Below are 27,540 nucleotides of genomic sequence, written 5' to 3' on the forward strand. Positions count from 1 at the left end.
TATTTTCCATGCTTTTTCTTTTAAGAACTTTATCCTCGAGTGTTATTTCAGTAACAGCTACTTTGCTTTGGCTCTTACACCCCATACATTTGTATAAATGAAAGTAATGCTAGGTCTATGATCTGGTTTCTAAGTGGAATACTTTGCTGAGCCTACTTTCAACTGGCCTTTTGTAGTTATTATGACTCCCCATTAGCTGCTGCAAAGGCAGCAGCTACTCTTTCTGGGGTCCAGCAAAATGAAGGCAGTTATAAACAATTAACAGATTTCACAACACACTGTGTGCCCTCAGGCCACTACTCTACTACCGCATATCTACAACATAAAATCCGTGTGTGTGTGTATAGTGCGTATGTTATTGTGTGTGTCCGTTCACAGTCCCTGCTGTTCCATAAGGTGTGTTTTTATTTGACTTTTAAGTCTAACTTTACTGCTTGCGTCAGTTACTTGATGTGGAATAGAGTTCCATGTAGTCATGGCTCTATGTAGTACTGTGTGACTTTCATAGTCTGTTCTGGACTTGGGGACTGTGAAGAGACCTCTGGTGGCATGTCTTGTGGGGTATGCATGGGTGTCTGAGCTGTGTGCCAGTAGTAATGAAGTCAATCTCTCTACTTAGAGCCAGGGTAGATTGACATGTATATTATTGTTAGCTCTCCGTGTACATTTAAGGGCCAATTTGTAATTTTCCAAAGTCCCTCTTTGACCACCTGACCACACGACTGAACAGTAGTCCAGGTGCGACAAAACTAGGGCTTGTAGGACCTGCCTTGTTGATAGCGTTAAGGCAGAACCGCACTTTATTATGGACAGACCTCTCCTCATTTTAGCTACTGTTGTATCATTATGTTTTGACCATTACAGTTTACAATCCAGGGTTACTCCAAGCAGTTTAGTTTATTTCACTGTAATAGCTACTGTAAATTGGACAGTGCAGTTAGATATCAGATATGTCTATGTCCTGGGAAATGGTCTTGTTACTTACTTCTAAACCTGAAAAGGGACAACTTCTAAATGTTATGCAGCAAAAACAGCCAAATATCAAAATCAGATTTTAGTAACCACATCGTGGGCCTGTTACAATACATCAATCATGACAGATTTGACAAATATCCACTTTATTGTATCAGATTTGTTGAATGTGTGCCAATCCAGCATCAAACACATGGAAACCATGTGTTTTATGTGCTCAATACCATTCCATTCCAGCCATTACTATGAGCCCGTCCTCCCAATCAAGATGCCACCGGCCGCCTGTGCCCAATACCTCCCGGAATTCGTTCTAGGAGTTCAAACTCATTTTTGTGTCTTTAAAATCACTACACAAGGTATCATAAAGATGTTTTTATTTGTGAACTTATTCTGATAGCCTTTCGTCAAAGTTGTCCATGTTTGTTGTCAAGGAAGTGAGTTTGTGTTTATACAATATGTACCTAAAGTTTCTTATTAGGAATTTTCAAATCTGACTTCTCTATATGTGGCCATGTTTGGAAATCAGTGGCAGTTGGTACCATTTAAGATTAGGAAGGAAGATCATTTTTTTAAATGAGCATGGCCTTATTTCTATTACAGCATATTGTAACATTGATGTACAACAATATAACATCGATAGGTTTAGGCTACTATATGATACTCACATTTTCCCTATACCCATCATGAGGTTGCTACAACCTTAGCCAAGTTTACAGCGTTTGTGTACAGGTCGAGAGAAATTTAAGTAATCAGGTGACAGACAGTGACACATTCAATAACGCCTTCCACACTCTAGCCTGCATCCAGCTCTCACATTTTCCCTTTGTTTGTGGTCTTCAGTGCATAACACATCAACTGTCTCTGACCAGGCGAAAAAAACTTTCCAAGCCAAACCATCATATCATAACCACTAACCTCTACACATAGCCTACATCGGTGTCACCATGTAGGCTAACATCATAGTAAACATAGCTAATAGAACTAACGCATTATGCTGCAGTAGTTTATGTGTCAGGGGGCTAGGGTCAGTCTGTTACATCTGGAGTATTTCTCTTGTCTTATCCGGTGTCCTGTGTGAATTTAAATATGCTCTCTCTAATTCTCTCTTTCTCTCTTTCTGTCTTTCTCTCGGAGGACCTGAGCCCTAGGACCATGCCTCAGGACTACCTGGTATGATGACTCCTTGCTGTCCCCAGTCCACCTGGCCGTGCTGCTGCTCCAGTTTCAACTGTTCTGCCTGCGGCTATGGAACCCTGACCTGTTCACCGGACGTGCTTGTTGCACCCTCGACAACTACTATGATTATTATTATTTGACCATGCTGGTCATTTATGAACATTTTAACATCTTGACCATGTTCTGTTATAATATCCACCCTGCACAGCCAGAAGAGGACTGGCCACCCCTCATAGCCTGGTTCCTCTCTAGGTTTCTTCCTAGGTTTTTGGCCTTTCTAGGGAGTTTTTCCTAGGGAGTTTTTCCTAGCCACCGTGCTTCTTTCACATGCTTTGCTTGCTGTTTGGGGTTTTAGGCTGGGTTTCTGTACAGCACTTTGAGATATCAGCTGATGTACGAAGGGCTATATAAAAATAAATTTGATTGATTTGATAAACCCGCTACAATAATGCAGTACAGTGTACAGTCAGCAAGCAGTTTTAGCAGTTACACCGGCGGGCCCCAGTGGAAATAAATAAATACCTTAACTTGGAAGAGTTCCAGTGTTGGATAGCCTCAGTCAGCTAGCTAACATACTATCCCTCTCTGTTTGAGTAGGCTAAACTAATGTTAGGTAGCTGCATTCCCTAGCTATGTAACTGAAAGTGAAAAAAAATACAAGGAAATATAGCTAGCTTTCTCTCTCTCTTGCTTTGCCATAATATTTGAGAAATTCATTTGTTCAAAACTTTTCAACTATTTTCTTTCTCTCTCTTTGAGTCAACTACTCACCACATGTTATGCACTGCAGAGTTAGCTAGCTGTAGTTAATGCTTTCTGTACTAGATTAATTATCTGATCCTTTGATTGAGTGGACAGCAGGTCAGTTCATGCTGCAAGAACTCTGATAGGTTGGAGGACATCCTCCGGAAGTTGCCATAATTACTGCGTAAGTCTATGGAAGGGGTTGAGAACCATGAGCCTCCTAGATTTTGGATTGAAGTCAATGTACCCAGAGGAGGATGGAGACTGTCTGTCCTCCGGTTACGCCATGGTGCTACCTACAGAGTGCTGTTGAGGCTACTGTAGACCTTCATTACAAAACAGTGTGTTTTAATCAGTTATTTGGTGACATTAATATATTTAGTATAGTTTAATCTAAAAAGGATAAGTTTTTCAATATTTTACCATTTTTATTTCATTTCCACTACCATTGGAAATTGTATTTCAGGGCCGGGCGTCAGTTAAAGTGCACTACCGAAGCAAAACTGTAGGAGTATTCGAAACCGTGCATCAAGACCGGAACCCTGTCCCTTTGCCAGGCCTACATTTTTTTTAGTTTTTTGTTGGGGACCAAATACAAATAGTTTATAACCTTATTGATATGGACCCCAATATGACAGCACTACTGAGGAATAAAAAAATTAAAAAGACTGATTTGGTGTGTGTGATTTGTCTAAAACGTATATGTTGTAAATATTACGTCATGCAAACAAGGCCTATACTGTACATTATTTTGGTAACCCATAATGCAGTTTCTCATCGATGCACCAATGGGAGGAGAAGAGTGCTCGAGCCGGTTGGTCTGTGCCAATGGCTGAGTCCTTCAAAAGGAAGTAGACTACGATCCAATCTGGCCAATTGTCTCGCCCTGATCCAAGAGCGAGATTCATTTAGTTATTTGTTCGTAAACAAATCTGTATTTCTTGCAAAAAAACATTGCCATGTTAGGATGGAACTATTTTGCAAATATACGGTTAGCTAGATATTAAAGAGACATATTGCCATCTCTGTATACTTGCTTACAAAGTGGGTAGGTTCTGAAATGTAATGCTAAACTGCCTTTTCGCCTTCCCATCAAGAGCCGCTTTCCACCGGAAGCGCAGTTGAAATAGAAATCATTAGTACGGGACGTCTGGATGGAACATCAAACTGGAATTATATCTAGGAGTTTGTAGGGCACGTCTTGGGGCAAGTTTGGTAAAGCCACATATCCACAGTGGGCGCAGAGCTCTGGTCGAGGTATGTATGTTATCACAATTGTCTAAACCTACCAGCTAAAATTCTTCAACAAAGCGCGAGTCGTGTAGCACGGGCCCTTCGACGTTTTGATCGCAGTGGCTAGCTACATTATAAAAGATGTAGACAGTCGTGCTATTGTAGAGAGTATTGGGAATCCAGGCAGGCAGTGAGCGAGTGATTTACGCTTGATCAGTGTTTTCAAAATTGAGTCTTCAATAGACTCGCTGTTATGTTTGTCTGTTTTGGTCATGCTAGTAGTAGATTCGATCTGTCAAACCACAGAAGATAGCTCGTACGTGTAGTGAGCCAGTTTACTTGTAGCAGTCGGGGATTATGCGTGGGGTTAGGTAACGATGGCTAGATTAACTAAATGTATCACACTGCTGGGTAATAATAGAGAATTGATTTGGTATTCGCCTCAAGGTTGCATGCAAGCATTAGATTGAAATATGTTTATTTTAGACATTTTTAAAATGTAGATTTGTGTATTAAATGTAGTTGATTATCCAGCTATCATAAGGTCTTATATTCAATCAATGGGCATCTCTTCGTTAATCAACCATGTTGTATTGGCAATACAATTATCTGAACTGGAATCTGACCCAGGAACCCCTCTTTTCCCCTCTCTGCTCTGCAGGCCCTTCAGCCCATGTGTGATGATGTTGTCATCTGTTCCGGCTGATCCAAGAGGTGGTCAGCAGCTGCCCGGCTCCACGTCGGTGGGTCCATGCCCTTCTCTCTCCCAGCTGTACCATGAACAACTGGCCACAGGGTGCAGAGAGACTAGCAAGGACCAGAGGAATGCTGCGGAGGGTGGAGGACCTCTGGTGACCGTGACAATGTCTCACAGACCGGCAGAAAGCAGAGCTAGAGATGGTAGTTTTGGGATGGACTCTGGTGTGAGAGAGAGACAGACCCCGGCAGAGCACAGGCAGAGGGATTTGGGCTCAGTCTCCAGTTTGAGAGGTCCTGTCTATGGGACTGTAGGCTCTTCCGATTTCAGAAGAACAGAGACACAAGTGTCAGACCAGGTGGGGAATGTGTGGTGGTGTTAGTGCAGCGATCACCAACTAGATTCAGTCGTAGGACTATTTTATTATTTTTTTGTCTTGAGTGGGGGCGGCCGTAACATAATTACAAATAATTTTTAGACTGCATATTAACCGCAATCTGTTTGACTAAAACATAATAATTTCGAACCTTGTTTACATTTGTGTATGATCACGTGTCTCTATTATGCGTGGGAATACTTGGCAACATATTTATTAAATTGAAGTCACTTGGAGCTGATTTCCTGGTGTTTTTACAGTCTTATGTCCAACAATAAAAATGCCCCGCAAAAAAATGTGAAGGGCCAAATATAACTTGGGCCGCCAGTTGGGGAACCCTGTCGTAGAGTATGCTTATGTTTCTGCATGTGTATCCAATGTCTGTGTATTGGATCGTGTGTAAACTTGTGCGTGGTCATTTTCAGGTCCAAGGCACTCAAAGACCCGGCAACAAAGGCAATGTCTGGGTTCATCCAAAACAACTAGGTAATGTACAGTTGTTGTTATCAGTTTGTTGTGCATAGAAACTAAGGGGGTGCCAACCTGGCCATACTCGTGATCGTATCTGTAAATTGACAGTTGATAGCCGAATTGGATCGGAAGATACTCATGTTCAGAGAACACGGAAGTGTTGTAATATGCCTAGGTATTTTGTCAACATTTACTTATCTGTCTACAAGTTTATAGACCGAATAAGCTTCATATTAGGCATAGCGCTCGAAGGTGTGTGTCTGTCCTTAACTTGCAGCGGGCAGACATTTGCAGTCACTCAGTAAGAATGCGCCTCGGGGCCTCTCGAGTGGCGCAGTGGTCTGAGGCACAGCATCGCAGTTCTAGCTATGCCAGTCGAGATTCTTTGTTCGAGTCCAGGCTCTGTTGCAGCAGACCGCGACCGGGAGACCCATGAGGCGGCACACAATTGGCCCAGCGTCGTCCGGTTTAGGGGAGGGTTTGGCCGGCAGGGATGTCCTTGTCCCATCGCTCACTAGCGACTCCTCCTGTGGTGGACCGGGCGCAGTGCATGCTGTTTCCTCCAACACGTTGGTGCGGCTGGCTCCCGGGTTAAATGTGCATTGTGTCAAGAGGAAGTGCGGCTTGGTTGGGTTCTGTTTCGGAGGACGCAGGCTCTCGACCTTTGCCTCTCCCGAGTCCATACGGGAGTTGCAGCGATGAGACAAGACTGTAACTACCAATTGCATACCACGAAATTTGTGAGAAAAAGGGGTAAAAAAAAATTAAAAGAATGCGCTTCGGCATTTTATATTTACCTACCCCTTCCCTGCTTGTTAGATGGGCTATATCTTGCTAGCAAACGTCCTCACCATTTGATATATCATAGTAGTAGGCTAACAGGAGGCAGCAGCAATCTAAATGATCAGACTGAAACGTGAGGAGAAGTGATCGGGGGAAATTATGAAAGTGTTCTTCAGCTACCCAAACCTGACAATCAAACTCCCCAGTTCCAACTCACCCTCTCTGTGACTGTTCTGTGCACAGAGCCTACCTCCCCTCCTCCGCCTCAGGTGTGTCCCTCTGATCCTACTCCCCCGGCTGGCCCTACGGGAGAGCAGCTGGGGACCCTGAAGCGCTGCCTGGAAGCCCACCAGGCAGAGATGAAGCGGCTGCTGACAGGCTCCCTCGGCTCCCTGTGCCAGCGTCTGGAGGTGGTGGAGAGGAGGATGGAGCAGCTCTGTGAGCAGGGCACCACACATGGCAACAGCCTGGCTCTGCTCATGACCCAGGTGGGCCAGCTGGCAAGAGGGATGACTGCTGCTGTCACCAAACAGGGCCTGTCACCTCTCCATGGTCTGGGTGAGTTGAAGTTGACGCACTAAAGATTAGAAGGCACCATGCTGAAATGTGTGTGCATGCCTCCCTGTTACATTTTATTAAGTCATTTAAAAAAGGAGTAAAGTTTAATGTTTTTAAGACTGAGTGTGGATTATATACAGTTGAAGTCAGAAGTTTACATACACTTAGGTTGGAGACATTGAAACTCGTTTTTCAACCACTCCACAAATTTCTTGTTAATTAACGAACTATAGTTTTGGCAAGTCGGTTAGGACACCTACTTTGTGCATGACACAAGTTATTTTTCCAACAACTGTTTAGACAGATTATTTCACTTATAGTTCACTGAATCACAATTCCAGTGGGTCAGAAGTTTATATACACTAAGTTGACTGTGCCTTTTAAACAGCTTGGAAAATTCCATAAAATGATGGCATGACTTTAGAAGCTTCTGATAGGCTAATTGACATCATTTGAGTCAATTGGAGGTGTACCTGTGGATGTATTTCAAGGCCTACCTTCAAACTCGGTGCCTCTTTGCTTGACATCATGGGAAAATCAAAAGAAATCAGCCAAGACCCCAGAAAAACAATTGTAGACCTCCACAAGTCTGGTTCATCCTTGGGAGCAATTTCCAAACGCCTGAAGGTACCACGTTCATCTGTACAAGCAATAACACGCAAGTATAAACACCATGGGACCATGCAGCCGTCATACTGCTCAGGAAGGAGACGCTTTCTGTCTCCTAGAGATGAACGTACTTTGGTGCGAAAAGTGCAAATCAATCCCAGAACAGCAAAGGACCGTGAAGATGCTGGAGGAAACAGGTACAAAAGTATCTATACCCACAGTAAAACGAGTCCTATATCGACAAAACTTAAAAGGCCACTCAGTAAGGAAGAAGCAACTGCTCCAAAACCGCCATAAAAAAGCCAGACTATGGTTTGCAACTGCACATGGGGACAAAGATTGTACTTTTTGGAGAAATGTCCTCTGGTCTGATGAAACAAAAATATAACTTGTTGGCCATAATGACCATCATTATGTTTGGAGGAAAAAGGAGGAGGCTTGCAAGCCGAAGAACACCATCCCACGGGGGTGGCAGCATCATGTTGTGGAGGTGCTTTTCTGCAGGAGGGACTGGTGTACTTCACAAAATAGATGGCATCATGAGGAAGGAAAATTATGTGGATATATTGAAGCAACATCTCCAGACATCAGGCAGGAAGTTAAAGCTTGGTTGCAAATTGGTCTTCCAAATGGACAATGACCCCAAGCATACTTCCAAAGTTGTGGCAAAATGGCTTAAGGACAACACAGTCAATTTATTGGAGTGGCCATCACAAAGCCCTGACCTCAATCCTATAGAAGATTTGTGGGCAAAACTGAAAAAGCGTGTGCGAGAAAGGAGGCCTACAAACCTGACTCAGTTACACCATCTCTTTCAGGAGGAATGGGCCAAAATTCACCCAACTTATTGTGTGAAGCTTGTGGAAGGCTACCTGAAATGTTTGACCCAAGCTAAACAATTTAAAGGCAATGTTACCAAATACTAATTAGCATATGTAAACCTCTGACCTCCTGGGAATGTGATGAAAGAAATATATAAGCTTAAATAAATCATTCTCTCTACTATTATTCTGACATTTCACATTCTTAAAATAAAGTCAGGAATTGTGAAAAACTGAGTTTAAATATAATTGGCTAAGGTGTATGTAAACTTCCGACTTCAACTGTATATATATATACATACACTCTTACCGTTCAACATTTTGGGGTCACTTAGAAATGTCCTTTTGTCCATTTTAAAATAACATATTGATCAGAAATGCAGTGTAGACATTGTTAATGACGATTTTAGCTGGAAACGGCTGATTTTTCATGGAATATCTACATAGGCGTACAGAGGCCCATTATCAGCCACCATCACTCCTGTGTTCCAATGGCACGTTGTGTTAGGTAATCCAAGTTTATCATTTTAAAAGGCTAATTGATCATCAGAAAGCCCTTTTGAAATTATGTTAGCGCAGATTTAAAAAAGCAATACATCTGGCCTCCTATAGACTAGTTGCATATCTGGAGCATCAGCATTTGTGGGTTCGATTACAGGCTCAAAATGGCCAGAAACAAATAACTTTCTTCTGAAACTCGTCAGTCTACTTTTGTTCTGAGAATTGAAGGCTATTCCATGCGAGAAATTGCCAAGAAACGGAAGATCTCGTACAACGCTATGTACTACTCCCTTCACAGAACAGCGCAAACTGTCTCTAACCGGAATAGAAAGAGGAATGGGAGGTACTGGTGGACAACTGAGCAAGATGACCAGTACATTATGACCAGTACATTAGTGTCTAGTTTGAGAAACGGACGCCTCACAAGTCCTCAACTGGCACCTTCATTAAATAGTACCCGCAAAACACCAGTCTCAACATCAACAGTGAAGAGGCAACTCCGGGATGCTGGTCTTCTAGGCAGAGTTCCTCTGTCCAGTGTCTGTGTTCTTTTTTGATGTTGAGACTGGTGTTTTGCAGGTACTACACTGCTCAAAAAAATAAAGGGAACACTTAAACAACACAATGTAACTCCAAGTCAATCACACTTCTGTGAAATCAAACTGTCCACTTAGGAAGCAACACTGATTGACAATACATTTCACATGCTGTTATGCAAATGAAATAGACAACAGGTGGAAATTATAGGCAATTAGCAAGACACCCCCAATAAAGGAGTGGTTCTGCAGGTGGTGACCACAGACCACTTCTCAGTTCCAATGCGTCCTGGCTGATGTTTTGGTCACTTCTGAATGCTGGCGGTGCTTTCACTCTAGTGGTGGCATGAGACGGAGTCTACAACCCACACAAGTGGCTCAGGTAGTGCAGCTCATCCAGGATGGCACATCAATGCGAGCTGTGGCAAGAAGGTTTGCTGTGTCTGTCAGCGTAGTGTCCAGAGCATGGAGGCGCTACCAGGAGACAGGCCAGTACATCAGGAGACGTGGAGGAGGCCGTAGGAGGGCAACAACCCAGCAGCAGGACCGCTACCTCCGCCTTTGTGCAAGGAGGAGCAGGAGGAGCACTGCCAGAGCCCTGCAAAATGACCTCCAGCAGGCCACAAATGTGCATGTGTCTGCTCAAACGGTCAGAAACAGACTCCATGAGGGTGGTATGAGGGCCCGACGTCCACAGGTGGGGGTTGTGCTTACAGCCTAACACCGTGCAGGACGTTTGGCATTTGCCAGAGAACACCAAGATTGGCAAATTTGCCACTGGCACCCTGTGCTCTTCAGATGAAAGCAGGTTCACACTGAGCACATGTGACAGTGTCTGGAGACGCCGTGGAGAACGTTCTGCTGCCTGCAACATCCTCCAGCATGACCGGTTTGGCGGTGGGTCAGTCATGGTGTGGGGTGGCATTTCTTTGGGGGGCCGCACAGCCCTCCATGTGCTCGCCAGAGGTAGCCTGACTGCCATTAGGTACCGAGATGAGATCCTCAGACCCCTTGTGAGACCATATGCTGGTGCGGTTGGCCCTGGGTTCCTCCTAATGCAAGACAATGCTAGACCTCATGTGGCTGGAGTGTGTCAGCAGTTCCTGCAAGAGGAAGGCATTGATGCTATGGACTGGCCCGCCCATTCCCCAGACCTGAATCCAATTGAGCACATCTGGGACATCATGTCTCGCTCCATCCACCAACGCCACGTTGCACCACAGACTGTCCAGGAGTTGGCGGCTGCTTTAGTCCAGGTCTGGGAGGAGATCCCTCAGGAGACCATCCACCACCTCATCAGGAGCATGCCCAGGCGTTGTAGGGAGGTCATACAGGCCACGTGGAGGCCACACACACTACTGAGCCTCATTTTGACTTGTTTTAAGGACATTACATCAAAGTTGGATTAGCCTGTAGTGTGGTTTTCCACTTTAATTTTGAGTGTGACTCCAAATCCAGACCTCCATGGGTTGATAAATTGGATTTCCATTTATTATTTTTGTGTGATTTTGTTGTCAGCACATTCAACTATGTAAAGATAAAAGTATTTAATAAGATTATTTCATTCATTCAGATCTAGAATGTGTTATTTTAGTGTTCCCTTTATTTTTTTGAGCAGTGTATTTAAGGAAGCTGCCAGTTTCAGAAGAAGGTTCTTTGTTTCTGGCCATTTTGAGCCTGTAATCAAACCCACAAATGCTGATGCTCTAGATACTCAACTTGTCTAAAGAATGCCAGTTTTATTGCTTCTTTAATCAGAACAGTTTTCAGCTGTGCTAACATAATTGCAAATGGGGTTTCTAATGATCAATTGACCTTTTTAAAATGATAAACTTGGATTCGCTAACACAACATGCCATTGAAAAACAGGAGTGAAGGTTGCTGATAATGGGCCTCTGTAGGTATTCCATAAAAAATATCTGTTTCCAGCTACAATTGTTAATGTTGTAAATGACTGTCTGCGCTGTATTTTTAATGGACAAGAAATGTGCTTTTCTTTCAAAAACAAGGACATTTCTAAGTGACCCCAAACATGGGGGCCACGGGCTGCCAGTGTTTAACTACTTGATTGAAGATTATTTTGTTGGTAAGTAATGTTTCTTGTGTTGTACAGGAAAGGAACCAAGAGTGCTGAAAGAAGAGGACTTCACCAAGTTGTTACCACACAGTCCTAACCCTTCGTGCTCCTCAGGAACAGACTTAGACAAGGGGAGCGTCACTGGATGTCAATGGATGATGACGACAACATTTTCACCCGGCCACAGTCCGGCCCCGAGCAGTGACCACAAAGAGGGGTTAGGTGGGAAAATGAAAAGAACAGAGTCAGGCCGGTCCGTATCCTCCATGGGACAAGCTGCCTCTAAGGGGGTCACTGAGGGGTGCATACAAGGGAACTACTCCCCTGTGTCGGACTTTGAAGATATGGACATGGAGCTGGCGGCCGAGAAGGGGCAGGACGCTCTTAACTGGTTGGTCAATTCTGCCCTGGCAGACACAGAGTCTAGTGACAGCCAGGAAGTGCCCCTTCCATCCCCTTCTCAGAAGGCACAATCTGGGAACAGGAGAGAGAGTATGGAGACACATCCACACTCTCCTCATGTACACTTCCCCACTGAATCCCAAGGCCAGTCCAAAAGCACTGAGGTCCATAAGTGTCCAGTTACGGGTAAGGGTAGGACTATGGCTGCATTTCCTGAGGGGGTCCAGTTGAGCCCTATAGGAGCTTGCTCTCTGTCGCCACATTCCGTTAAAGTCGTAGAGTCATCTAGGTCCGAGCACACGGGAAGAATAGCTCCTGCTTCAACTAATGTCCAACTTAGGATCACCAGCCCACCTCGCACAGACCACACGGCCTACACTCAGTCCTCCAAAGAGGCAGAGAAAGACCGGAAGCCTGAGAGGAAGAGGCGGAACAAGAGGGAAGCGAAGGCACACTCGGTCGGTGAGTTTACCTCTACCGCCACTATGTCCGTCAAGAGTAGCTTCTCTGCTCAGATACAGGACCGACCACAGGTTGGTGTGGGCAGGGAGACAGCCGAGGAGAGGCAGCAGACTCAACAACACAAGCAGTTTGTAGAGAGTATGAGGGTATCATATGGTGGGCGAGAAAATCAGACTCTAAACTTTACCATACCTCCTCATCAGCAACACAATCCGTTGTCCCACTCCCAGCTGAAGTCTCCAGATGGAGCATCATCACTATCAGGTTCAGTCTTTGCACCCTCTTCCTGGTCCCCTCTGCCCTCCCCACCCATGTCTGGCTACGTGGACCCTCAGAAGGGCAAACAAGCCACGGATCGATCCTTCCACTCTTCCAGCCCCTCTCTAGACTCCTCCGTAGTCTCCAAGCTCTCTTCTCCCCGAAATGGCTCTTCTAAATCTCTCATGGTTGGTGTTAGATCCATCCACCCCCAAGGCCAGGCCCTCCTACTCCAGCTGTCGAACACAGCCAGCCAGCACCTACCTTCCAGCCCTTCCCCGGAGCTCCCCTCACCCCCGGATGGTGGTCAAAGCAGATGGGGGAACCTCCCGTGCTTCTTCAACTCCAAGCTGAAGAACCACTGGAATAAGGACCGGTCCTCCTGTAAAAAGCGGGCCCTGAAAGGCGTTCGCAGCACTAGTGGCGCTCTAGCCATGTCTCTCCCGGAGCTGGAGGAGGAGACGTCGCAGCACCACTGGCAGCCCCTGGTGATTCTGGGCAACCCAGTCTTGCCTCTGTCCCCCCTGCAACTAGGGCCCCTAGCCCAGACCTTCTCCTCCTTCTGCTGTAGCAGCAAGGCCCTGGACAGAGACGCTTCTACCCTGCAGCACGGCCTCTTCCATGCCACAGGCCAGTTCCCCATGTCCCTCTTCAGCCAGATGGGCTTCTCCAAGTTCTCTAAGGCGGGTCTGAGCACCGTGCTGGCTGCATCCTCCCCCGTCTCCTTCCGCCTCTGGTTCAGACATAAGCGCCCCATGCCCCTCATGAGGTTGTCGGCCACAGCGGTGGAGACGGTGATGTGTCAGTTTATAGAGTCACAGAAGTACATGTATCCTCCCCTGCCTCCCCTCAAGGACTACACAGGCCCTCCTGGCCTGGACAATGACCACAGGTCAGTATTGATAGGCATTTTCATGTGCTAATGGCTTATGAAAATGGCTCTGTTAATAAAGAGAATAAAGATTTACTTATTATAGTGAACATTTGAAGATATTCTGCTGATTTCTTGTTTGCTTGCTTGTTGGTTTGTAATTGCAGTTATGCTCAATCATGCAGTCAAGAAGCTACCTCTGTCAGAATGTCTAGCACAGCAAGGTGAGCAGACGGCTAGACGTGGCACTATTAAATGTCCATGAAATGCAAATGCAATGTACTAATTGATTGGCAAACGAATATGGGCTGGCTACATTACTATGTTACTGCTGTTGTCAGTGGCATCTCAAAGGATAAACAGCATGTATAAGTGATGCACAACCTATGCCTATTATTGAATATCATCATGAACTATGCGTCTCCATCCTGTTTTTTGCCCAGCAGTACGTCTCTCACCTTCTCACCAACACGGCGACGATGGGTCAGACTCTCCCCAGAGCGGGCCCTTTCCAGCCCCAAGACCAGTCATAGCCACAGCCCCAAGACCCTGCGTCTGGATAACCAGCCCGAGCCTGTGCCCAGCTTTGCCATCGTCAGTGCCAACGTCAAATACCCTGGTCTGCGTGGCCGCAGCCCATCCAGAGAGGTGAGCCTGGCATGTACAGTAACTGTCTTAGAATGGACTTTGATTGACTAGACAGGGATGGGCAACTTTGATAGGTGTGGGGGCCACACTCCTCATGAGGGGCTGCATTTGCTCGCGGGTGTCTCTCACTCTGCATGGCATGCACATGCTGGCCAATCACAAGCGTCCCTGGTTAGAGCGCACATTTAGATGCTGGTGAGGAGAGAAAGGGCTTCACCAAAGACAGTACAGTATAACGTTTAGCAACTCTGTGGCTTTACCTCAGTGTGTCCGGTGCTGCTAGTGCTAACAAGAATGTAAATTTGGTGCCAAAGAAGGGCGCATCTTCAGTGCTATGGCAGTATTTCGGTACAGGCAAACCTCAAAAACTGTCTGAGTTGTCTTGACAATTGATTTAATAATTTGAAGAATAACCATCCACTACTTTACGATGATTGAATAGTAAAAAAAAGCACCCAACAGCAGCAAAGCCCCTCAGCCACAACCACACATTGGTTGCTGATGTGTTTTCAAGTGTAACACCCTACAAAAAAACACACCGCAGCCGCATAGAAGTCAGAGGCTATCAGATAGCCAAAGACATGGTTCTTATTTACACAGTCAGCAAAGATGGCTTCAAGAAGATGATAAACAAGCTGGATAGGAGATATACATATTTCTCCCAAATCACCATCCCAACACTGTATAACAAAATTAAGGGATGAGTTGAAACATGTCACATTGAATGACTGGACCAGACGCCAATGTTTTGGACACAGACTGCACCTTGCAATCAGTAGGCTATGCGTTTTAAGTCACTTTTACTTATAATAATGATTCAGCCTATTTATACATAATTACGCAATCATAAGCTTCATATTCCATCTGCAGCCCACGGCTGCTTGAATAAATAATTAACTTAGGTTATTTAAGAACTCGTAAGTCGCTCTGGATAAGAGCGTCTGCTAAATGACTAAAATGTAAAAAAAAAAAAATGTAAATGTAAATAGGAACTCATAATGTTATTCATGAATGAATCAATAATATATTTTGACTTGTTAATATGTAGGCGTTATAATCCTATCTGTTATCATATGTAGCCTATAACAATGGTGGGAAAGATGAGTTTCATTTGGTTTTGTGTTCAGTTAGCACAGTGTGTTAATTCACATGATCTCATGTTAGAAGTGACGTTCTCTACCCTGACAGTTGTTTTAACTTGGTAATTCCATCACACATGGTTTTCACCCACGTGTTGCAATTCATAATAGCAATTGCAATATCTGGCCCAAGAAATCGCAATGATATATTTTGTCCAAATTGTGCAGCCCTAGAGAATAAAAAAAATTACATTTTAAAGCAAGTTTGCTGCAATTCTACACATTTTGCCATGGGGCAGAGAGAAGATTTAGCGATTTTAAAAAATAAAATAAAAAAATGTATAACTAATTTCATGCAATTCTACTCATTTTACCATAGGGCGGAGAGGAAAAATAGCTGTTTTACAGCCAATTTCCTGCAATTCTACACACTTTGTCATAAGGTGGGGGAGAAATGTTTGCAGTTTTTAATGTTATCTGAGTGAGACTAACTAAAAATTATAATTGCGGACGATATTGCCACTCTTATTTGCCATATCTGCAATTTAAGCCTACTAGAAAGTGTATGCCCTCAGGCTTGGAGGGAAGCAAAAGTCATTCCGCTACCTAAGCCCCCTTTACTGGCTCAAATAGCCGACCAATCGGCCTATTACCAACCCTTAGTAAAGTCAGTTAAGGCAAGTCAGTTAAGAACAAATTCTTATTTACAATGACGGCCTACCCTGGCCAAACCCGGACGACACTGGGCCAATTGTGCGCCGCCCTATGGATCTCCCAAACACGGCCGGATGTGATTCAGTCTGGATTCGAACCAGGGACTGTAGTGATGCCTCTTGCACTGAGATGCAGTGCCTTAGACCGCTGTGTCACTTGGGAGCCCACATGTTAGGGATGTAACGATTCACCATTCATCAATACCCAACGGTCTTCGGTTCAAATGTTTAAGATATAAACCCTAACCGATCCAAATTAAGCATGCATCAGCCAGAAAACCCATTCAAAAGTTACCAATCTCTGTTTTTGTTTTTTTTACTTTATTCTGAAAATACCTCATCTGTTGTGACTGAATTGGTGCGTCCTTTCCTTCAGTTCAGTTTTGGGCTTCCGAGTTGCGCAGCGATATAAGGCACTGCGTCTCAGTGCTAGAGGCGTCACTACAGACACCCTGGTTCAAATCCAGGCTGTATCACAACCGGCTGTGATTGGGTGTCCAATAGGGCGGCACACAATTGGCCCAGCGTCATCCAGGTTTGGCCGGTGTAGGCCATCATTGTAAATAAGAATTTGTTCTTAACTGACTTGCCTAGTTAAATAAAACAATGAATGTAATTTGATTGCCTCAACTAATTGTAACTCAACTAAATGTTACCAATTGCGTTTTACCGGAGTGGTTGCAACTCCCATCCAACAGCTGATTGGGGTTTTCAATCATTCAGATTTTGTTTAGGTTCACTATAAGAAATGGTTTTGGTAGTTTTTGCTTTAAACAGTCAGTGTATTTGGTCATTGTTACATGAACAGGGTCATTTCATAAGTGACAGCAATACTTTTTTGGAGCTGTGCATGGTCACATTCATTGGTTGGAGTGGGAGAAACTCTCCTTAAAATTCCAAACGTTCTAAACCATTTGCTTTTGAGACTGGGTAAAATCCAAAGCTGCAGTATACTAATTGGCTAAATGCCATTCTAATTTCTAAAGATTAGTATTGTCATAGTGTCAACTCAACATTTTATCTGCAAAAATGACAAATTGGTGATTTTCAGATAAAAAGTAGGGGGACAAAAAGCATAGGTACCTGAGCTGCCCTATGGTTCAGCTCAGGTACCTACACACACCATTGACATTGAGGAACACACACACACTGAGTGCCACTCAGCTTAGAGAAGTCATCTCAGACAGATCCAGCTGAGGCCCAGCTCCTGAGCTCCCATCAGCAGCAGATATAAATGGAAAATAAATGTGTTCATGCAAAAAAATGCATGTAATTGTATCGAATTGATCCAAATCACATAAATTCATTCCCCTAATCAAACCAAATCGCACCGAATTGATCCAAATGAAAATGTTTTGTATCGGAGCCCATATATCTAGATGCATATGAAAGAGAAGCACATCCCTAGACACCATCCTTCTACAAGAATTTCCAGAATTTTGTGTTTTGTTGATGGTGGTGGAAAACACTGTCTCAGGCGCCGTTCCAGAATCTCCCATAAGTGTTCATTTGGGTTGAAATCTGCTGACTGAGACAGCCATGGCATATGGTTATCATCGTTTTCATTCTCATCAAACCATTCAATGACCATTCGTGCCCCGTGGATGGGGGCATTGTCAACCTATGGGGGCCAAAATAATGGCCCGCCCAGAATTTGTTGTTGATTAATTAACTCAGGAACCACACCTGTGTGGAAGCACCTGCTTTCAATATACTTTGTATCCCTCATTTACTCAAGTGTTTCCTTTATTTTGTCAGTTACCTGTAGGTGTGGATCTGATTCTGAATAATCCTTACAATTTATAGGGATCACGCACAACAAATGTTCCACCGGATTTGAACAATTTAGCTAATTCTTAGTTGCAGTCGCTGCAGTCTAGTCCTGGACCTAAGGGGGCTGATGAATGTTGTGTGACAGTGGGAACACCATTTTGGTGATGACTGAGGATGCTCATTTGATCCACGGAGTGACTTTTGTATTTTATTCCCTGTGAACATCATTGATTTTTCCATTGTCTGAACACAAACTCTTGCAATCCAGCTGGTTGTACCTCTCCCTTTGCCATATTATTAAAATGCAATTCTTTTCTGGTTCTGTGATCTTGCTCACTTTTTCTTTCTTTTGTTCTGTAGGGTGGTCTGTATGATGCGAGTGTGGGAACCCAGCCATGCCAGCGCTCCAAGAGGGTTTCCCAGATCCGCATTCGGAAGACTGTTCCCAAACCAGACAACAACCTCACTCCCATGGGCCTGCCCAAACCAAAGAGGTAAGTTAAAAACTCACAAACTAACAAAACAATGGGATTATTGAAATACCACGGCTCATGTGATCACACAGAGTGCCAACTGTGCTTTACATGTTTGTTTTGGCGTACATCCCATCAGACTGAAGAAGAAGGAGTTCAGCTTGGAAGAGATTTACACCAACAAGAATTATAAATCACCCACTCCCAACAGGTCAGCCATAATTTTTATTATTCAAACTGTACCTCAAGTTGGAGAACATGACAATTGACAATATATTGAAACCGCTTGTTGTTAGTCAATAGGCTGTTAAAATAGGCATAGGGCAATTCCAAGGTAACGGAATTACGCTGAGGCTCAGATTTTTCACTTTAAAATGTATGCCAAACAAAAACCATTGATTTCAAAGTTTAACAAACCATACACCTCTATGCACAATGACTACTTTGACCAATTTACACACTAAATAAAAACATTAACTGTAAAAAACTGTGCAGATACAAAGTTTGGTAACAGTTACTGTAAAATTTCTAAGTTTTATTCCGTTACCAAACTTTGTATCTCTACAGTTATTCCTGGAAATGTGTTTTTGTAACATTTTCTGGGGAAATTGTTAAAAGTAGTCCTTATACGTAGTTGTATGGTTTATTCAACTTTGATTTCAATGGTTTTTGTTTGGTATACATTTTAATGTGAAAAATCTTAATCTCAGTGTAATTTCCCCTTTTAATATGGTTTATCATTTTGTTTATTATATGGTATTGCTGAGCGGTTTAACTGACACTTCTGTTATAATTTTTTTTTGAAACAACTCATTGACCAATGTCGGTTCAGTTATTTGAATTCCATTTCGGTCAGTTTTTTGTTGTTGTGAGCTTGTAGTTTAGCGCAGAAAACACGGTCATTAACTACAATGACCATAAACCATTATGCGTCTACTTGCCCGGTCTGTGTAGCTTTTACACATGTTATGTAAAAGAGACAGAAAAATGTCATCAAGAGGAGAGCAGTTGCTTAGCGAGGTATCTCTACCTGAAAATACATGATCTTAGTGATTGCTAGTTGGTATTCAGCAGTCATAACAGTATGCCTTATTTACTTTGAAGAACTTCTACATTTACATTTACGTCATTTAGCAGACGCTCTTATCCAGAGCGACTTACAAATTGCTGCATTCACCTTATGATATCCAGTGGAACAACCACTTTACAAGAGTGCATCTAAATCTTTTTTTTGGGGGGGGTAGGGGGGGTGGTTAGAAGGATTACTATATCCTATCCTAGGTATTCCTTAAAGAGGTGGGGTTTCAGGTGTCTCCGGAAGGTGGTGATTGACTCCGCTGTCCTGGCGTCGTGAGGGAGCTTGTTCCACCATTGGGGTGCCAGGGCAGCGAACAGTTTTGACTGGGCTGAGCGGGAACTGTGCTTCCGCAGAGGTAGGGAGGCCAGAGGTGGATGAACGCAGTGCCCTTGTTTGGGTGTAGGGCCTGATCAGAGCCTGAAGGTACGGAGGTGCCGTTCCCCTCACAGCTCCGTAGGCAAGCACCATGGTCTTGTAGCAGATGCGAGCTTCAACTGGAAGCCAGTGGAGTGTGCGGAGGCGCGGGGTGACCTTGAGAGAACTTGGGAAGGTTGAACACCAGACGGGCTGCGGCGTTCTGGATGAGTTGTAGGGGTTTAATGGCACAGGCAGGGAGCCCCGCCAACAGGGAGTTGCAGTAATCCAGACGGGAGATGACAAGTGCCTGGATTAGGACCTGCGCCGCTTCCTGTGTAAGGCAGGGTCGTACTCTGCGAATGTTGTAGAGCATGAACCTACAGGATCGGGTCACCGCCTTGATGTTAGCGGAGAACGACAGGGTGTTGTCCAGGGTCACGCTGAGGCTCTTAGCACTCTGGGAGGAGGACACAATGGAGTTGTCCACCGTGATGGCGAGATCATGGAAAGGGCAGTCCTTCCCCGGGAGGAAGAGCAGCTCCGTCTTGCCGAGGTTCAGCTTGAGGTGGTGATCCGTCATCCACACTGATATGTCTGCCAGACATGCAGAGATGCGATTCGCCACCTGGTTATCAGAAGGGGGAAAGGAGAAGATGAATTGTGTGTCGTCTGCGTAGCAATGATAGGAGAGACCATGTGAGGATATGACAGAGCCAAGTGACTTGGTGTATAGCGAGAATAGGAGAGGGCCTAGAACTGAGCCCTGGGGACACCAGTGGTGAGAGCACGTGGTGCGGAGACGGATTCTCGCCACGCCACCTGGTAGGAGCGACCTGTCAGGTAGGACGCAATCCAAGAGTGAGCCGCGCCGGAGATACCCAACTCTGACAAAATAGTGATTTTGTCAGACAGCATAGACAGCAGCTCTATAGAGATGAGATGACTTATAATGAAATAATAACTAAAACAAAAGTAATATACACAACTGAAATAGTTTTTTTAAATTATGATTTAAGTGATGAGCAGTAATGGGCAGTCACTACCATCATGGAACTTTTATTCATTGTTTTATTCTGTGTTAATGCATTCAACATGCATAGTGCATTTAATATATATTTTTTTTAAATAACCGGAATCGAAAACAGTAATTTATTTTTTAATAATCGAAACTGAACCGACCTCAAAAAAGCACTAATCGCTCAGCACTAGTGTATATTGTTTAGCATATGGTTTAGCATATGGTTTAGCATATGGTTTAGCATATGGTTTAGCATATGGTTTAGCATATTGTTTAGTATATGGTTTAGCATATTGTTTAGCATGTGGTTTAGCATGTGGTTTAGTATATTGTTTAGCATATGGTTTAGCATGTGGTTTAGCATGTGGTTTAGTATATTGTTTAGCATATGGTTTAGCATGTGGTTTAGCATGTGGTTTAGTATATTGTTTAGCATATGGTTTAGCATATTGTTTTCCCATACCAGGAGCCTGGAGACCATCTTCGAGGAGCCCAAGGAGAAGAACGGTTCGCTGGTCTGCATTGGCCACCAGAAGAGGAAGCGTGTACTGGACTTCCCCGACTTCACACTGCCGCGCAAACGCAAAGTCCGGGCCAACATGGCGCCCCTGCGCGTAAAGGGCCCCAGGGGGCGTGGTCGGCGGGGGAGGCCTGACGATGCCGACCTGGATGTCATGCTCATCGAGAGGCTAAGCGAGCTGGAAGACTTCTTCACCCGCCAAGGCCTGGAGGACTGAGCAGCCCCACAATACCCTCTATTTCACATCTAAATACACTCTCACAAATGGTACCCTATTCATCGTAGTGCTCTACTTTTGACCCAAGCCCTTCAGGTCAAAGTAGCACATTATAGAGCGAACAAGTTATCATTTGTGACATGCTACACACATACATTGCACACAGTTCATCATTCTCAGTTTTTGGACAGCTTGTTTTGTAAATTGATTGGGCTTATGAAACCGGATTTTAATAATTAGAGCATGTAAAGAGATTTCTATGATCGTGTTAGGTTTTGCTACTTCGGGGCCCCTGAAATGCCCATTCAGATGATTTGTTTTAGAACTGGCAGACTTTGAAGTGGTAGAAATAATCAACTTATTGTGTGCCTTTTATGGAAATTTAAACTCAATCCAGCAAAGAGGATTTTATGATAGATAATGAATAGTGGTTGAACAATGACTGACTTTTTTTGTTCTTAGGAACTATAATTGAAACTGTGATAACAGAATTTTGGGCGCTCATACTTGGATGTGTGCGTTCGTTCACACATGCACACACTCATGGAACTTTCACATGTGAACACATGGACGGCAAGTTTGACAACCCATACCTGAGCACTTTCCTTCTTACCTCATTCAGATTTCTCAACTCATTCATTAAAATGTTGTTTTGAACGGGACCTTGTGGGGACACAATTGTTTCTGACAGAGCCAACGGTATATGTGCAGCTTTACTCCCCTGATGACAGCCTCACTGCTAGCCTGGCCTTAGGAATGGAGGTAACTGACCACCAGTAGCACCTTGGATTGGTGCCCCATGTTTCTCTCTACCTCCTCATGCATTGTTGGGAAAGATGCTACATGTGGGGGCATCAGTTCAGTACATCCCCCTGATAACCCGACTGGGATCTAGATGAGGATTTTCCCATCCTGAATCATAGTGAAACAATATGTATATTTTGCAGTATTTGTAAAGAAAAGGAAAAGTCCATGGTTAACAGTCTTTTTCACCTGATGTGCATCATCTGGTCCATCATCTGATGTGCGAACACGATTCGATACTTATGTGAAAATGTGAATTTCCTATAGATGGTATATTATCTCTACTTCAGTGTTGAGGACCTAGATCAGGACTGGGCAAACTATGAGCCCATTCAATCTGGCCCACAGGAGGTTTGAGTAATACAAGTTTAAAATAAAAATGATTTTGGGTTAGATAAAATACTCACGGCCACTCTTGATTGTTTAAATCTAGATGGAATGTAGAAATTATAATGGGCCTATATATTTCCAAATAACTGCAGTTTTTCTGTCCCCCAAAAATCTGTGCGGCCCTCCATTGAATTTCGAAATCCCGCCAAAAAGTTTGCCTTTCCCTGACCTAGCTACACAGTCGTACTACGAGGACCTTTTGGGTCGAAAGGCCTCAAGGTTTAAGTCCCTTGGCTCACTGTAAAGGACTAAGTATCCATGGAAATGGTCATTCGGTAGAAATGTACCTTATCTTTGATCACAAACTGGATTGTTTTTTTTGTTTTTGTGCGGTTCCTTCCTGTGGATTGGTTTTCCTTTTTGCTGCATCATTTTTCTTTGGACATATGAAATATGCAACATCTTTGTTTTTGGATTTATTTTGTAGGCAGCCCCTTTTTTGTTTAAACTGTCGTAGACTTCAAACTCCTCTGCATATGGACTCTTGACACCCTTGACCGTGTCTGTCTCCCAGTATTCTAATGCTGGATGGTCACAGGTTAGGGTTATTCAATTGTCTGGCTGTGATATGGCCTCATCTTCTAATAGCTGCTGAACATTTCTAGGGACAGGATTTTTCCTGAACATGTTTCCTGGAAAAACTCTGGGCCCTAGTTATCTCAATTGCATACTCCTTGTGTCCTCTCTGCTTGTCTCCTTCTCAAAACCCATTGGATGAGAAAGCCAGAGGTCCCTTCCCTCTGACCTCCAATGGGTTTTAAGAAGGAGACGACGTGAGGAGTTTTCAATTGAGATCTTCCCACAGAATCTTTCAGGTGGTCACATGGTCAGGAAAAACTCCTGGCTCCTACCATTTTCCAAGGATAAGAATGTGTTTGAGGATTACAAGTAATGTGCACTGAGTGGTCCCGTGCTTGGATAAGTGAGTGTGGGCTGCGTGTCTGTAGATATTTTCCTAATTCCTATTGCTGCTAAACCGCCTACCTAGTATATTATATTGCAAAATGTATATTATAGATGTTGTGTTAAAGTTCAGAATGGATTATTATAATTTTTTTACATGTGATCCATAAAATCCACATCAGTCCATGCCACATGATGTTGAGCAAAATATGGATCAGTAACTGGTCTGTCTTAAAACAGCATTTACCCATCTTCTCTTTGTGTGTGCAGTAATCTTTCATGTAAAAGTTAAATCAGGCCTGTAAATAGGTTCATTAACAACTCTGATGCCTTAGATTGGAAGACCTAGCTTGGTTGCCCGATCTGTTTCTACTTCAGCTTACACTTCTAGCATTGTCATACCAAACAGCCTGTCCTTATTGCAATTTCATTTTTACATTGAACAATGACTGTGGGGATAAGTTTCTGCTTTAACAAAATCCTTATCTGGGAACCAGCAATGAAATAGTTGTAGTATTCAGTTCATTACCATAATTCTCATCATGCATTATTTTTAAATCATGACAGTTTTTTGTGGAACACTCATTTGAAGTGAATACTTTGTCTATCTGTGGTCAATCATCATTACATATCAGATAGGTCTTTGTTTGGAATCAAGTGGAAACATTCAGCTCAGCATCAGCACACATTGACATAATCCTTTCATGAATTGTTCAGCACAATTTTTCTAGTGTCATTACGTGACAGTGATTTAATGGGGTTTGCATTTAACACCCAAGTATTCCACTGTTCAAACTTCTCCATAACTTATACAGTGTTCTGCCATTATAAAAACAAATCTGGAGTTTTTGGGGGTTTTTTGTCATTAATTTTCTCTTGTATTTTTGTGTATGGTTACTTTCTAAGAGAGCCTTCATGTGGATTGCAATTTTTGTTTATATACTCCTCCACTGCCCTGGACCTATTTGCCAGTAGCATTGCTGGTGTGGCAGAAGTCTGCACATATTTACTCCCAAAGAGCCAGACCCTGTGAAGTGTTCGAGTGCCCCTTCTCTTCCTCACTCTGACCTCTGCTCTTGAGGCCAGAGACTGAATGGTAGAAAAATGTGACAAAGTTATTGGTGAGTGATGTGAAATATATTTTTTCTTTTAATTTGACTATAACAGGATTCTTTAGTTTACACTGGCGTGTAGTGAAAAACGTGACACATTTTGGGATCCCCCATGTCTGAAAATAAAACTTTACATTGCTTTTTAAAAAATGGTATTCCTTATTTCATCCTATGTTAAAAGTGATGGGCACTTACCGTAGACATGCATCTCACAGACCAACACTAAAGGTTAGAATTGTCAATCATTTTAATTGTAATATATATTTTACGAATAAAATGGTGTTTAAAGTGTATTTGTGTCATTTCTTTAATTAGTTGGCTGTGCAAACTGATATACTTGTTTGGCTGAAATAACCATCTTTCCTTTTGAGAAATCTGGAAGTGAAACTGACACCATGTAGGTGTAACAGTACAGCTTCCGTCCCTCTCCTCTCCCCTACCAGGGCTCGAACCAGGGACCTTCTGTACACATTGACAACAGCCACCCTCGAAGCATCGTTACCCATCGCTCCACAAAAGCCGCGCACCCTGCTAACTAACTAGCAATTTCACACCGGTTACATAGGGTAAACAGTCTATGGACAAGGTATGACAGCAATCCATGCTTTGGTTTTGTTTACCTGGCCTCTGTTACAACTTGAAATTATAACTTTTAGCATGTGTGGCACAAATCCAATGTAAGTCAATGGTACCTATACTGAACAAAAATATAAACGCAACAATTTTACTCCGTTAAAGTTCATATTAGGCCCTAATATATGAATTTCACATGAATAGGCAGGGGCGTAGCCATGGATGAGCCTGGGAGGGCATAGGCCCATCCACTGGGGAGCCAGTCAGAATGAGTTTTCCCCCACAGAAGGGTGTTATTACAGACAGAAATATTCCTTAGTTTCATCAGCTGTCTGGGTGGCTGGTCTCAGACGATTCTGCAATGGGAAGAAGCTGGATATGGAGGTCCTGGGCTGGCATGGTTACATGTGGTCTGCGGTTGTGAGGCCGGTTGGACGTACTGCCAAATTCTCTAAAATGACGGAGGCGGTTTATGGTAGAGAAATTAACATTCAATTATCTGGCCAACAGCTCTGGTGGACATTCCATCAGTCAGCATGCCAATTGCGCGCACTCCCTCAAAACTAGAGACATCTGTGACAAAACTGCATATTTTAGAGTGGTCTTTTATTGTCCCCAGCCCAAGGTGCTCCTGTGTAATGATAATGCTGTTTAAACTGATTCTTGATATGCCACACCTGTCAGATGGATGGATTATTTTGGCAAAGGAGAAATTCTCACTAACAGGGATATAAAAAATTTGTGCACAACATTTGAGAGAGAAAAAAGTTTTTTGTGCATATAGAAAATGTTGTTATTTTATTTCAGCTCATGAAACAATGGACCAACACTTTACGTTTCTATTTATGTTCAGTATATATTTGCGTGTTCGCGCTTCATGTCCAAGTCGGGATATTCACCAATGCTGGAAGTGGGGCCGAGCATAAAGGTTTGGGAATCACAGATCTAGAGTGTTAGTTTATTTCAAGTAGTATATTAACAGCCTACACAATAAATAACTTATTGTTACTATACTACTTGAAATAAAATCATGGCAGAGAAAACATTGGCCAAACTGGGAATACAGCTCCCATGTTGAAGCACTTAAAGTTGGTAAGCACCGCCGTACAAGTAAAACACCAACGCAATGGTGCACCTTCATGTCATGCTTCCCGAGGACAGTGATGTTAGCTAATTGGCATGTCACGGTGACATCCTTTTATTTATTTTATTTAACCAGGCAAGTCCATTAATTAAGAACTAATTCTTATTTACATGACGGCCTACCAGAAGGCAAAATGCCTCCTGCGGGGACGGGGGCTGGGATTAAAAATAAAAACAAAACACACATCACGACATGAAGAGAGACCTAAGAAGACAACATAGCATGACAGCAACACATGAAAACACAGCATGGTAGCAACACAACATAGTACAAACATTATTGGGCACAGACAACAGCTCAAAGGTGCAAGAAGGAAGAGACACCAATACATCACACAAAGCAGCCACAACTGTCAGTAAGAGTGTCCATGATTGAGTCTTTGAATGAAGAGATGGAGACAAAACAGTTTGAGTGTTTTTTGCAGCTCATCCCAGTCGCTAGCTGCAGCGAACTGAAAAGATGAGCGACCCAGGGATGTGTGTGCTTTGGGGACCTTTAACAGAATGTGACTGGCAGAACGGGTACAGACAACACAGTGGAGGATGAGGGCTGCAGTAGGTATCTCAGATAAGGGGGAGTGAGGCCTAAGAGGGTTTTATAAATAAGCATCAATTTAACCTTAGCTTGCATCCTTATGACGTATACTTATGAATACTAACTGTCATCACAGATGAATGAGCAAACCAATATACAGTCTATAGTTTAAAGTATATTTTCTACCATCGCCAAAGGACCTAACTCTAGGAAGCTATCGCCATAGCAACGGAATACGCCAGGAAGTCCAAACTCTCGCGGTATTTCAATGGTAAATCTCGCCACAACCCATACTCAAATATAGAACAATGAGACAAGATATTTATCCGGATGGGACCAAAAGTGGGAGAGGATAGAGGGAGATGGATTTTTCCCGACATTCTGCAAATTTTCCCATCGATTAAACATTTGATCTGAATACAGTTTTCTGTTTCGAAAACTAAAATACGTTACGAGTAGAGTGGACTGAGTTTTGTAGACTTTACCCTTTGTCAAAGTTTCAAAAAATGTCGTTGTTTAGAAGGAATGCAAGGGTGAATTGAGAAATTGCACACGCGCACTTCACAGAGTATGCGTTCCCCTAACGGAAATATGCAAATACATGCAAAAAAAACCAATAGGCTCTCACTAGCTAGTGCTTGGCTCTGCCCACCTCCT

The 27,540-nt window shown here is 43.4% G+C and overlaps 1 protein-coding gene across 2 annotated transcripts; it reads left to right on the forward strand.

Moving 5' to 3' along the window:
* The first annotated feature begins 3,728 nt into the window (after nt 1-3,728).
* Nucleotides 3,729-24,782, forward strand: LOC106567778 (uncharacterized). 2 transcript variants are annotated; one of them, XM_014137509.2, is made up of 10 exons: nt 3,729-4,149; nt 4,787-5,180; nt 5,624-5,684; nt 6,696-7,010; nt 11,591-13,568; nt 13,715-13,771; nt 13,991-14,195; nt 18,121-18,254; nt 18,373-18,444; nt 21,153-24,782. In XM_014137509.2, the coding sequence occupies exons 2-10, from the start codon at nt 4,806-4,808 to the stop codon at nt 21,421-21,423; spliced, it is 3,468 nt and encodes a 1,155-aa protein (XP_013992984.2). In that variant the 5' UTR covers nt 3,729-4,149; nt 4,787-4,805; the 3' UTR covers nt 21,424-24,782. The 2 variants fall into 2 exon arrangements, with proteins under 2 accessions (XP_013992984.2, XP_013992993.2); XM_014137518.2 differs by having other exon boundaries at nt 13,994-14,195.
* The last annotated feature ends 2,758 nt before the right edge of the window (nt 24,783-27,540 follow it).

The sequence above is a fragment of the Salmo salar genome, chromosome ssa01 (genome assembly GCF_905237065.1).
Source record: "Salmo salar chromosome ssa01, Ssal_v3.1, whole genome shotgun sequence".
Classification (NCBI taxonomy): Eukaryota; Metazoa; Chordata; class Actinopteri; order Salmoniformes; family Salmonidae; genus Salmo; species Salmo salar.